Genomic DNA, 13,971 nt, shown 5'->3' on the forward strand with positions numbered 1-13,971 from the left:
AATAGTTTGAAATTTTGATTTTTTTTAGAGAAAATGTTGTAGAAAATATAAATTGAACACTTGGATGGTCACTCTATGTGTATGTGAAGAAAATTGAAATACTATAACATTGAATATGTTGTTTGTAAAATCCTAATTTTTAAATAATTTCATTATTTATTTTATTTCTACTTTAAATATAAGAGCTAAAAAATCTTATATTTTAACATTGAATTTATAAAATATTTTGTATTATGTCTAGATAAAATTTAAACATTGGAAGACAAAGTAAGTAGTTTTTAAGAAGTAAGGTGACCAAGTCAATGAAAATAATAATAGAAAGAAAAAAAATAAAAAAATGTTAATTAATTATTATAAAAAAATTATATAAAGAAACCTTGTAATTTTATCTTAAACGTAAGCAATACAAAAAGAGAAATAATAAGAAAATAATAATATAAGAAGAAATAAAATTACATTTAATTTATATAATGATAACTTAGAAAATTTGGCCACCTTTGAATACATGGGTGAAAGAGAAGGTGAGAGAGAAAAAGAAAAGGTAGGCTAAGAGAAAGAAGAAGAGAATTTGGAGCAGTGAATTATAAGATATTTAAGCATTCTAAAAATACTTCTAAGTCTAATTCTATGTGTCACTCTAATCAATAAGCTAAGGAGAGTGAGATTAAACATTCTTATATTAATCTTAAAAGACTTTTTATTTATTAATCTTTTATTTATTTTGAATCACATATCTTTTTTTTAATACTTCTATTATATATTGTAACATTCATCAGTTCTTTATTTTTTATTTATATCTTTATTATCTAATTTATTTCTAATTATTCATTAATTCTCTTTATTATTTTTAATATTTACTTTATTTAGTTTATTTTAAGTTACTCATATTTTTTATTTATTTATATTCATATCATTTAATTTATTTTTAGTTATGCATGAAACATTTATAGACTTATAACTATATCATTAAATTTATCTCTAGTCATGCATTATTCTCTCTATTAAATTTATATTTATATCATTTAACTTATTTTTATCCACTAATCTTTTTTACTAAATTTATAATTATGTTATTTAATTTATTTCTATTTATGCATTGATCTCTTTATTAAAATTATAATTATGTTATTTAATTTATGTTTAATTATGCACTAGTTTTCTTTATTACTTTATATCTTTATTATCTTATTTTTCCTGCAATATATTGATCCCTATCTAATTACTAACTTAAAGTTCTCACTTTGGTTCTTATTTTATTTTACTTCATATTATTTCAAACATCATCGTTTTATAATTTGAAAAAATATATAAAAAGTAACAGTAAAAATAAAAAAAAAGTAAATATTTTATTATTATTTTATATTTTTTTTATCTGTTTGTATGGTGTGTATCAATTATTGGTTAAGACAAATATGACATATCTTAATAATCATCACGTTATGTGATCTTTGAAAATAAATGTATGCTAGTTGGGAAAAAGTCTTAAGTTTTGTTGCAATGAGTTGAGACAATGTTAATATATAAGTGTATACGTTTGGGAAGTCACAATTAGTGGTATCAGAAGAGTTCATCCAATTAAGACCTGGGGTATGGTCTTTTCCATGTTGTTGCAATTTCTACTGATACATAGAAATACAAGTTGTTTGTTTTTACATTTTCTCTTAAATAAGTAGACTAGTAAAAATAAGTTGTAACTTAGAGACAAATTACTTTAGGAGAAATTTTGAGCAATGATTGAAACTTAAAAATTTAAATCAAGAAAAAATTAAGGTAATTTGTTCATTCTTTCATAAAAAGATGGATTACAGACCAAACATTACCCATTAATTGTTGGAAAGAATGACAACAATCATGGAAAATATGAAAAAAAAACAAAATATTGAACTAATAGAAAATCAAGGATTCGGAAGCCTTTTGTAAGAACGATCCACACAAACTTAAAGGAGGTATCAACCCTGATGGTGCTCAATAATGAATAGAGATCAATAAAATTTTCATCGCAATGACATGTGTCTATGTAAATACTCATATATGTTGTTGTTATGCTAGTCGAAGAAGCCGAGGAATTATTTAAAATGTAATTTTTTGAGAAATATTTTGTAGAGGATCTTTGAAGGAGGAAGGAAGTCAAATTCCTTAATCTCGTCAAGGAACCATGTCTATAGGAGAATATGCAATAAATTTTGACGAGTTATCAAAATTTTGTCCTTACGAGAGAGTTGATGAGTGTTCCCATTGTTCAAAGTTCGAGAATGGATTAAGACCTGATAGTAAACATGCAATTGGTTATTTAGAGATCAACTTATTCTCTACTTTTATAAGTCGTTGTAAGATTTACGAGGATGATATAAGACAATACAAAGTTAGTGGAGGCAAAAGGCTAAAGAAGGATAAAGGTAATGTAGTAAGTATTATTGGAGGAAATAATCAGACTGGAAGATCAAAGACAACTGGAAGAGTCTTCATTAAGAATGGTATTGAAGTTGTTTAATTTGAAGACCTAATCCAAAGTAAATGCATTATAAATGTTCACCTCATTAATGTACTATATGACTTAGGTGCGACTCACTCTTTCATATCATAGGACTAGGTAAAACATTTAAAGTTTCCTACCTCTTTATTACCATATGATTTAACTATGTCTACTCTTATTGGTCATCACTTCACTTGCATGCACACATTGTCATATTTGTATAGGTAATATATATATATATATATTACCTATATATATTACCTATATATATTTTGTAAATCTTATATCTACCCTCATCTCATTTAGATATTGCTCTAGGAACGAACATATTATTTTCCAACCATGTTCTCCTAAACTGTCATGATAAGACCTTAATTTTTGAATCAAACATTGCTAAATTTTTTTACTCAAAAGAATTAAAAGAATCTGGTACCAACCACAATGAAGTTTCGAGGAAATATCTAGTATACATGATTTTAACTTCTTTAAAAGTCATGGAAATTGCAAACATTTGTAAGTTTCCCATTGTTTGTGAGTATACCAACTTTTTTTCCCAAAGATGTTCCTAAATTACTTTTAGAATGAGAGATAAAATTTACCATAGACTTGGTACTAGGATAAGGACTTATTTTTATAATCCCCTATGGGATGTCACCTCTAGAGTTAATAGAGTTGAAAAAATAAATAGTGGAACTATTGGAGAAATAATTCACAGACCTAGTGTTTCTCCTTAAGAAGCTCCAATGTTTTTAGTTAAGAAAAATGATGAAACTGTTAGGTTGTGTGTGTATTATCGTCAACTTAACAAAATCACCTTTAAAAATAAATACCCTCTTCCAAGGATTGATGATTTGATGGATAAAAAATGAGTTGTGCTATGGTATATTCCAAAATTAACTAAAGTTAGGTTATTATCAAATTCTGGTTAAAGAAGAAGATATTCAAACGACAACATTTAGGACAATATACGATCATTATGAGTACTTGGTAATGCTTTTGGTGTGAACACTGCTTCTATCAGTTTTCATGGATTATATGAACCTTATTTTTTTGTATCAATTTTTGGATAAATTTATGGTAGTATAAATTGATGACCTTTTAATTTATTCCAAAAATCATGAGAAGCGTAAGAGAAATTTGAGGATCAAGTTACAAATCCTTAAAGAAAGACAATTGTATGGAAAATGGTAAAAATGTGAGTTCTGGTTAGAAAAGGTTCATTTTTAGGACATGTCATATCGTAAAGTGGCATTGAGGTTGACCCCTTAAAGGTTCAAGTGGTATTCCATTGGGAGCAACAAAAAATATCACAGATACATAATCCTAGCAAAGATCATTGGAATGTTGTGAAATGGATTTTTTGGTATCTAAGGTACTTATGATATTGGATTGGTATTTGACAGATGTAAGGTTGTGATGACTTTTTACGACAAGTGCATCGCGTTGTCAGAAGTAGTAATGTGTTCCTAAGGACGAATATCGATCCGACAGGGAACAATTGAATAATCAAGTAAAATATTCGCTAAATATAAAAAAAAAACAATAAAAAATGTGTTGAAAGTGGTTGTGTTGGCAAAGATTAATAAGAAAACAGGCAAAGCATTGGTTGCTTCAAGTTGGAAAAATAGGGATTAGGTTTCATCTTTCTCACTCTTATGTATTTTGATTAGCATGGTAACATTATGTTCTTTGATTGAAATTGATGCCCGTATAAACTTCATTTATATCGATTTCTCGCATATAAAATTATTAAGAATGCTTCTTAAATATCGATTCCTCGCATATTTATAAAAACAACTTAGAATCAAACTCAGACGTTGATAACAATTAACATTTCAAGTCTATTCCTAGCACTCAAATATGTTAAGTATTGTTGTTTAGGTCAGAGCCATAAAAATACTTTCCAGTCATATTTAAGATTCTAGATCAAGAATTAGAAACAAAACAACAATACCAATAATCAATCAAGAACAAAATATTATACTATATTTAAATATCATCTCAATACATAAGAGTTTGAGCAGATTACTCCAAATCTCAAAGGGTAGAATTAGCCACTCATGATGACTATTACACGCAAGGATGACATGAAAAGAAGATCTAGAGTGTTTCTCCTTGACGACCTCTAACGTTTCCTACACCTCCTATTCTCCCAATTGGATTAGAAGTCTCTCAATGGTGTTTTTCTCTTAATCTGACATACTAGGGTCGATCCTCAAGCCCCCTATTTAACTTAATTTGTTAGGGTTAAGTGACTTCCTGTGTTGCGCTGATGGACTTGTTGATTAAAACATAAAATGACCCAATATTTCTAGCGTTTTCTCGCTTAAGCGAGATGTAGCTCGCTCAAGTGAGAAAGGCGTCAATTTTTTTTACGGCCATTGGAGCATTCTCGCTTGAGCGAGTTGCTCCGCTGCTGAGTTGGGCTTTTTGTACATTCCTGGGCCTTCCAACTTTCTCCTTGTAGCCTATATTATTCCTTTTTAGCCCAATCATCTCCATTTTTCCCTAGAAACCTGAAATTAACAACAAATTTGAAAATAAAATGTTCTTATTCAAATAAAGATTATAAAATATGTAAAAAAGTATAAATTCAAAAATTAGGGATTATTTTATATGTATTTTAGTAATTAATACTCATAAGTGCCTAAATTTGAATATGAAATATTACTGAAATTAGACACTTATCAGGTTGCAACCAATAATGTTGTAGGTTTTGTTGATTTAGACTATGTTGGTGATCTTGAATAGAGAAGATCTTTCTTTGGTTATATCTTTGCTCTCTGTAATGGTGCTATTAGTTGGAAGCAACACTTCAGTTTATTGTTATATTATCTATGACTAAAGCAAAATATATTATGACAACAAAATATGTGAAAGAGACTATTTGACTTCACAAATGAACTTTGTCTTACACAAGATAATTTTGTTATGTTTTGTGATAATCAAAGTGTTATTCATTTAATAAAGACGAGCGAATAAATTTATGTACTTTATCCAAGATATTATTATTATTGGTAAAATTGTAGTGAAAAAGATTCACAATATGAGAATCCAACATATATATGCTTACTAAACTTCTTCCAAATGCCAAGTTTCCAACTTTGCTTGGATCTAATTGGTCGCTAGAGTGCTTGAAAACATGGTGAGAACAACTAATTGAATTCAAATCAAGTTTAAGGTTGTTTATTGTTTCTAATTAGTTTCTGGCACTTATAAAAAAAACAATAGTTTATTTTTATAATAATTAAATTTATCAATTATCTCTTTCTCTTTTATATTAAGTTTTTCTTTTTATTTATTTCTTTCTTTATATAGTGGAGGTATACTCTTCAGAAACCATTTTACTTCTCTTAATTTTTAATTAATTTCAATCTCGTGAACCACCATGGTCATAAATATTTCACCATTTGATAGCCTGCAAGAACAAAGAATGACCGATTCTCAATTTACTAGAATTTCAACATTTGAAAAAAAAAATGGTAAATTAAATTTAAGAAGCTTACGATTGAGCACTTCAGAATTTACAAAGAATGAATGTGAGAACTCCATTATGTACGAACATTGGCCTTAAAAGTTAAAAGTAAAATAAAAAATGTTCACCCATAATGCAAGGACGGAAAAGGACCTACCAATTTAGTTTGAACACTATATTGTAATTTTGTGTGCAGCACGTTTATATATAATACATCAACAACATATGCACATGATAAAAACATTACATTCGCATGGAATTTTCAAAACAATACCCCACAAAGAAGACTTGGTTTTAGGCCAAATTCCTTTGGTCTAACTTGAGCAAGTAAGAGTTTATTCATTAGAGAGATATTTTACTAGTTGATCTATAATATATTAATATTAATTTTACAACCGATTAACCATAGTTAATTCGGATGTTATTATTTTAAGAAAATTTTGAAAACATAATTTATGCAATTCTTTTGGAGAGAATATTGCGAATTGGACTTTAAGCCTAACTCAGTCTCATAAAACTGGCTTATGGGGTGAAGTTTGCACCCACTCACACCCCGAACATGAAACAAACATTCGCTAGGATAGACTTTAAATGACTCTGATACCATATTACGAAGTGAAATTTAAGTCTAACTCAACCCTATAAAACCGGCTCATAAGATAAGATTTGCACTCACTTATATACAATGAAATACTGTAATCTCTAAATGATGTGGTATCTGCAACCGATAAAAAACGTGTATAGTGTTATTGTTTTTTTGTTTCCGTAGGATTGATGAAGAGGACAATTATGAGTCAACAAAGTGGGTGAAATTCTTGGTATGAATATGAACATGTCTATTGGCAATGCCAAGAACCAAATTCTCATCTTTGAATCAAGTCAGCAACTTCGGCAGCTCTGTCCTAAAATGGCAGAAACAACATTTACATTTACGAAGATAGTAGGACATACGATCAATCACCATTTCCCAACACCCATGTGTGCGAGGAAGATTAATTATACCTTACCTTTTTCAACACCTCCCTAATCTTGTTTAAGGTTTTTTTATTATTAAACTAATTAATGTGATATTATTAAATAGTAATTACTTCGTCTAACATTATAAAATTAAGGGAATAAGAATTAGTCAAACTAGGCGACACAAATGGTGTGTTTGGAAGTTCAATTTGCTTGCTCGGCCAATATTTCAATCCCACAGTCTCTCTCTTGTCCCTTACAAGCCCTCTTGAACCAGAAATAAATTTTCAAATTAAAGACTCAAATTATTTGTGTTTGACCATTTTAAGAACTAAAATGGCATCTTTATAAATTTAGAGACTAAATTTATTGGCATTCTTAAATTTGGTAAAGTAGTTTGTCTCCTTTTAAGATATCTTACTCTTATCTTGTAGCATTCCACTCTAATGTGAACTCAACAATCCTTTCACACCCTCCATAGTTTTCTAATTATAAATCTCCTTTCTCCCTCCCTCTTCCTATCACTCTCTATATGCTTTTCAACCATTTCAATGATCACCATCTTCTCTACCAGTTCTACCTCCTCAAACAACAGTTTCTGACTTTTGTTTGAAATTGTGATTATGGCTGAACCAAGTCATGCAAAACCTGGTTGTTTTTCTGACTTCTTTCACCTTCTCTTTTGTGCTGAGAATGGAAATAGGTCTCTAATGCAGCCTAATTCTAACCCCATTACAAAACCATATGCATCAGAAGTAGTGCATGTTCATAATAAGGATGCAATGCTAAATGCAACTAAACCAGGAGTGGTGGCAAGGCTAATGGGGCTTGATTCACTGCCAAGTACCAACTTGGTATCAAACACAAACACCCTAGATTCAGTTCCAAGAAGTAGGTCAGTGAACTTTGTGGATTACTTGCTCAAGTTTGACACAAGCCAAGCCAACCATCACCAAGTGAAAACCTCAGCATCATTCAGAGAGGTTCCTGCACCGTTTCACCACAAAAGCAAAAACCATGACCATGTTGTGTTCTACTGGGATAGTGGGAGTGAAGATCATAAAGTTGAATCCCTTTCGAGGATTCAAGAAATGGGGTTGGAAGAATCTAGACAGAGAAGGAAGCAGGGAATCAAGAACAAGGAGATTGCTGGTGTGACAAAGGAGAGGAACCTAACAAAGAGAAAAAAAATTTCCAAGTTTGAGAACGAGCCTAGAGTGGTTCCTTTTAAGCATGGTTCAAAGGTTCGAAATCACAATGAAGCTAAAGTTTGGGCACCAGTTTCTGCATGTTCTAAGAGTTGTGGTAATAGAAGAAAAGGTGGTAGCAGTCCTAGTGGGTTAAGAACAACCCCAACATTGCCAAATAAGCAGAAGAAAGTGCCCTCTGAACCAAAACGCTCGAAAAATACAAGAAAACAACAATCAAAAAAGAAGATAGAGACTGAATGTAGCTCGGAGAATTTCAGTCCAATCTCAGTCCTAGATGACAATGACTTTTCCTTTCTTTATGGACCCGATTTTTCAGGTTTGTTTCTGAATGCCCTTGTTCTTTATCTTGTTTAGCAATGATTAAAATTATACCTTTTCAATTTTAGTTTGCTTTATCCGTTTAAGGAGTAGACGTGGAATGGTAACTGATATGCATGGTGCTTAGTGTGTAGCAGTTGTTAATGCTGATTTCATAGTAAATATTCAAAGTTATAGTAAGCATAGGTAATTAGAGTCACCCTTGGTAACTAGAAAAAAGTGTCTGGTATTAGAATTTAAGTAACAAATCGCAGTTTAATTTTTTGTTAGGATTCAAGTTATGATATATACATTTTAATGATGTGTATACATTTATTATTGTAGATTACACAAGCCACTTAAAGCCAAAGACAAAGTGGGAATTTTCTGAACTGTTATTGGATGATAATGTTGGAGACAGAGCAAGCAAGGACAATGAATGTTCCTACTCTGACATCAACCACAAAAAAGAGTATTTATCAGAATTAACGAAGGAGCTTTGCAAGTTTACAGAAAATGATTTGAGAGAATTAGATTTCACAAGAAAAAGCATGTGTGAGGGTGAAAATTATGAGGAAATTTGTTTGGAGTTTGAGCATAAAATATTTGACATTTTACTACACCAGGTTGTCAATGAACTTGTGGAACTTTCATATTGAGAATTTTGTTACGTTAAATTTGGTTATATTCTATCCACGTGACCAACTAAACTTTAGAAAATGCTAACAGGAATAAACCAACATTTGAATGCTATTGAATAGCAAATGTCAAGACCAGAAAAAAACTATAAAAGGTTTTTGGGATTTTTTTTTTCAGTGTTAAAGAAAACTCAAAACACAGAAATGAATATCAATTAGTTGATTAAGACATTGGGATTAATATTCATGCAAATCTTTCTTAGAAATCATAAAATTAGATTATTGTAACCTGCTTTTTTTCATCTACCGGATTTATTATTTTATTTAGACCCTAATCCCTCAAATAAATAATTATTTACTCTCAATTAAAAGTATTTTCAAATACAAAAAAGTAACCTCATTTGTCACTTTTTTTTACATTATAGTTATTTTCAAGTTTTGAAGATAATTTCATGTGTGAAATTAATTTTACTTTACAAATATTCTCCTAAAAGCTATTTCATTAAACACCTCTAGTTCTGATGAGTTTGAGAGGATAAACCCAGTTCGTACACTCCAAATACATTTTAGGTTCTTTTCTTTTAGTACAACTATTTCTTGTAATATTACTATGAATGCTTTTACTTCCGGCACCCCAATAACTGCTAACTGCATCTCCACAACTTTTAAAATACCCATTTTATTCTTAGCATTTTATTTTGAAATTTCTTCCTCCTTGTGACAGTTTTCTTCCCGTGCTGAAATTTCTCCATCGTGGTTCAAAGTATAACTATTATAACAAGTTTTGATGGTGGTGATGTTTGTGATTTGAAGTTAGATTGCCTTGAGTACTTTCAAAAAGGTATGAATGGGTCTCATTGGTGTTTGCTTTTGTTTTTATGGTTTTGAGGGTAATTTTCAAAAGAATTTTTTTTTAGATTACTGTCTCTGAAAGTTTTTTTTTTTTTTTTAATTTCAGAAAGCATATTTTGTAGCAACTATATTAATGTTTTGGAATAATTAATCCAGACATTTTTTTGGAACCAACTTCATGGAATTCGTGTTTCATGTGTTATTTTGGAAGGTGTATGTTAGAATAATTATTTTTAAGTTTTGACACACGTAATCCAAAAGGTGAATATGTATTTCAGATTTACTATTCTAGAATACATATTTTCACCATCCAGATTAAGTATTCTAGAAGCTTAAAAAAATTATTTAGTTGTTTTGTTTTGTTTTTTTTTACACTTACATTTCATTTGAAAGAGTTATTATTTATGAGTATAGACGATGTTCATATGGAGCATGTTCTATCTTATGATGCAATAGATAATGAATGTATGTTGCAGGATTGTAGTGATGTGTTCCTAACAAATGAGATAAAAGTTATTGGTGTTATATGAAAAAGTTGTCATGCAAAATTTGTGAATGAAATATATTGTTGTAGGTATTCGCTACCCAGAATGATATGTTGAAATGAGCAAGAAATGTAGCTTATAATTTTGGATTTGTTATTGTCATATTAAGGTCAAATACAACCACTACAACAAATATTACTTTAGACAACAGTGTAAAACTGTGGTCTAAAGCATTAAAATCGTGGCCTAAAGTTCAGGCAACGGTTTTTTAGCCGTGGTCTAGGTGAGCATGGTTGTTGGTAATAGGGCACGGTTTTTATAAAGACAACAAGTTTAAAACCGTTGCCTAAAATCTTGATAACAACCACAAATTTAAAAGCGTTGCTTAAAGTAGTGACAAAAATAACAATACATTTTTTTAGTTTTAGAATAATTACTCATACAAAAGTTCAGGATAACAAGAATAAATATTGAATGATAATGTGTATTGAAATAGAAGTGACTCAACAAAAAATCTCACATTTTTCAATAGATGTGTTCCAACTACATAATCAAAAAATTTGTCTTTGAGTCTAATGATAACGATCATGTCTTCAAAGTTAAAACTACAAACTTAGTTAAAAAACATAGTCTATTGTTTCTTTACTACATATCAATAAGTTCATTATTCTTCAAGATTGTTTTCATAGTCTTCATTGCCTTCAAGCTACAAAAATACATAAATATATACTAATTAAAATCTAATTCAAACAAAATAATTATAACTACCAAAATATAATTGTATAAATAATCAATAACACGTCTTAATCAAATCCATTCAACTTTGATGTAACACTAGACAATTGCATGCATGTGTTTACAACACAAAATCAAGAGTACCACATATTCCAATCTATATCACTAAACTTATTAACATGATTGAAATTCCAATATGATTATGTATGTGTTTATATCTCCATGATCCAAGCAAAAAACAAATGAAACTTAAGGACAAAATAGTAACTTCTAAATGTACTTCTCCAACATTGCAAATCAAAGCAATTTCATGTGTAACTTGAAAACATTTCTCAAAGTCCAGTAAACAATTTTCAATTATATATACATGCTCATAATGAGAATCATAGGTGGATGCAGATGAATGTAGCCACAATCCACTACTTTCTTTAGTTAAAACACGCATCATCATATTATTTATGTCATCCTCTTCTAAATCTGGATTTTGCTGCTTTACCACAAAATTTACCATTTCCTCTATAACTTCAATTTTCTTCGCCATGCCACTCACTTCATTTGCATGTTCATTTCTTATAGCAGCTGTACCGCCCTGGTAGTCGGAAGTGATGACGTGGCATCGAGCTATTATATAGGCGTGTTGGATGGGACACCTGGCTGGCAGAAGGGAAGGAAGTCAGGGGGTTCGTGTGGTCGCCAGTTATTAAGTTGGCGTGCTCCGATCTCCAGCATACCTAAACCAGCGGTCACCGGGTTGAAGATGAAGTCGCCAGATGTGAACCCAGGCGACCAAGTAATTAGAGATCGCCGAAACAAGGACATCGCCGAAGATGAAGGCAGATAGTCATTTCCCAGCTGGCCAGAGGATGAGGTCGGAAGACAGCTTACTTGAACATACATGATAAGTGTCTAATTTCAGTAATATTTCATATTAAAATATAGGCACTTATGAGGATTTATTGCTAATTTACATATAAAATAATCCCTAATTTATGAATTTATACCTTTTTACATTTTTTATGATCTTTATTTGAATAAGAGTATTTTATTCCCAAATTTGGTGTTAATTGCAGATTTCTAAGGAAGATTGGAGATTTGGATGAAAGATGAATGATTTGAGCTAAAAAGATAAAGATAGAAGGTCCCAGAATGGAAAAAGATGCAAAGAAAGATTGGGCCTTTTTTATGTTTTATCATTTAGCCCATTAGCGCGACATAGGAAACAACCTAACCCTAGAAAAACTAGGATAAATAGAGGGCTAGAGGCTCAACCTTAGTGTGCCAGATTGAGAGGAAAACACCATAGAGTGAATTGTAACCCAATTGGGAGAATGGAAGGTGATAGAAGTATGCGTGGCTAATTCTACCCTTTGGGATTGGGAGTAATCTGCTCAAACTCTTATGTATTGAGGTGATATTTTATATATTAATATTCAGTTCTTGATTGATTATTGGTATTGTTGTTTTACTTTTAATTCTCCGTGACAAATTGAGAATCTTAAATCTGACCGGGAGGTATTTTTAGGATTCGGACCTAAACAACAATACTTAACATATTTGAGTGCTAGGAATAGACTTGAAATGTTAATTGCTATTAAACGTCTGAGCTTCGTTCTAAGTTGTTCTTATAAGTATGCGAGGGATCGATAGTTAGGGAACATTCTTAAGGATTTTATATGCGAGGAATCGATATAAATGATTTTTATACGGGCATCAATTTCAATTAAAGAACTTAATATTAACATGCTAATCAAAATACATGAGAGTGAGAGAGATGAAACTTAATCCCAATTTTTCCAATTGAAGCAACTAATTCTTTGTTTGTTTTCTTATTGATCAGTGCCAACATAATCACTTCACACTCTTTTTTATTGTTCTGTTGTTATATTTAGCGAATATTGTACTCAATGATTCACTGTTCTTTGTGGGATCGATATCCGTCCTTAGGGACAATTATTACTTCTGACAAACGCGGTGCACTTGCCGTAAAAAGTCATCAATACACGGTGAAGCAGGTAGGGCAGATCATGAAGGCAGCCGGCGAGACCACAGGGAAGGTGTGTACGAAGGCACCCGAACTCGCCACCCAGAAGAGATCACGCTCCAAGGCAGCTATGCACTGAGTTGTATCATGCATAAGTAACTTAGCCAAAAAACCTGAAGAGCAGGAAGTAGCGCCCAAGTCAAGGATGCTCCAGATGATGGCACGTGTACAGCTAGATGCGAGCCACGTGTCCAGATGTGTAACTGCCAGGAGAGAGAAAGTGCCCAGGTATATAAGAGTTTCTAACGAACTTCTGAGGTACGCACGTTCAGATTGTTTCTTTACGCTTGCGAGTCTTGAGTACGCTGAGAGAGAATTTGTGCACGGTTCCTTAGAGTTCTTGAGTTTTCTCTTAGTATTTGGTGGTTCAGTCGCTGACTTGGGCGTCGGAGCGTGATCGGCCGCAGCGGCGCCGTTCTGTCTTTTGCAGGTTCTTGAGGTGGATCGCGGTGAAGGACGGAGGCTAACACGACGCAGAAGTCGATCCAGGTTTGACGAGGCAAAGCTCTTGCGTTCTGGTCAGCAGGCAGGATCATCTGGAGACGAAGCCCTAAGTTACGAGAAGGGAAAAGCAGAAGAAACAACCCACAACGTATGCACCAGGAAGTTAATGGATGATTCGAATCGGTTAAAATGCAGGAAAAATCAACAGAAGAAGTAAAGGGAGTACCTTTCGATGATCAGAAGAACGCTGAAGGAAGTTGAGGATTCAAAAGGTTGAAGAGCGTCGTGGGTTTTTGCAGAAGAAACTCAGAGCGTTTGGGAAGGCAAAGAGGTGATGGAACAGTAGAAGTGAAATGGGTTTAA

General features: G+C 31.6%; 1 protein-coding gene across 1 annotated transcript; it reads left to right on the top strand.

Moving 5' to 3' along the window:
• Positions 1-7,350: 7,350 nt before the first annotated feature.
• On the top strand, positions 7,351-9,090 carry LOC137823486 (uncharacterized). Its single transcript, XM_068628651.2, has 2 exons — positions 7,351-8,432; positions 8,759-9,090. Exons 1-2 carry the CDS (start codon positions 7,529-7,531, stop codon positions 9,070-9,072), a joined length of 1,218 nt encoding a protein of 405 aa, XP_068484752.1. The 5' UTR covers positions 7,351-7,528; the 3' UTR covers positions 9,073-9,090.
• The last annotated feature ends 4,881 nt before the right edge of the window (positions 9,091-13,971 follow it).

This window comes from Phaseolus vulgaris, chromosome 8, assembly GCF_051622355.1.
Source record: "Phaseolus vulgaris cultivar YP4 chromosome 8, ASM5162235v1, whole genome shotgun sequence".
NCBI classification, from domain to species: Eukaryota; Viridiplantae; Streptophyta; class Magnoliopsida; order Fabales; family Fabaceae; genus Phaseolus; species Phaseolus vulgaris.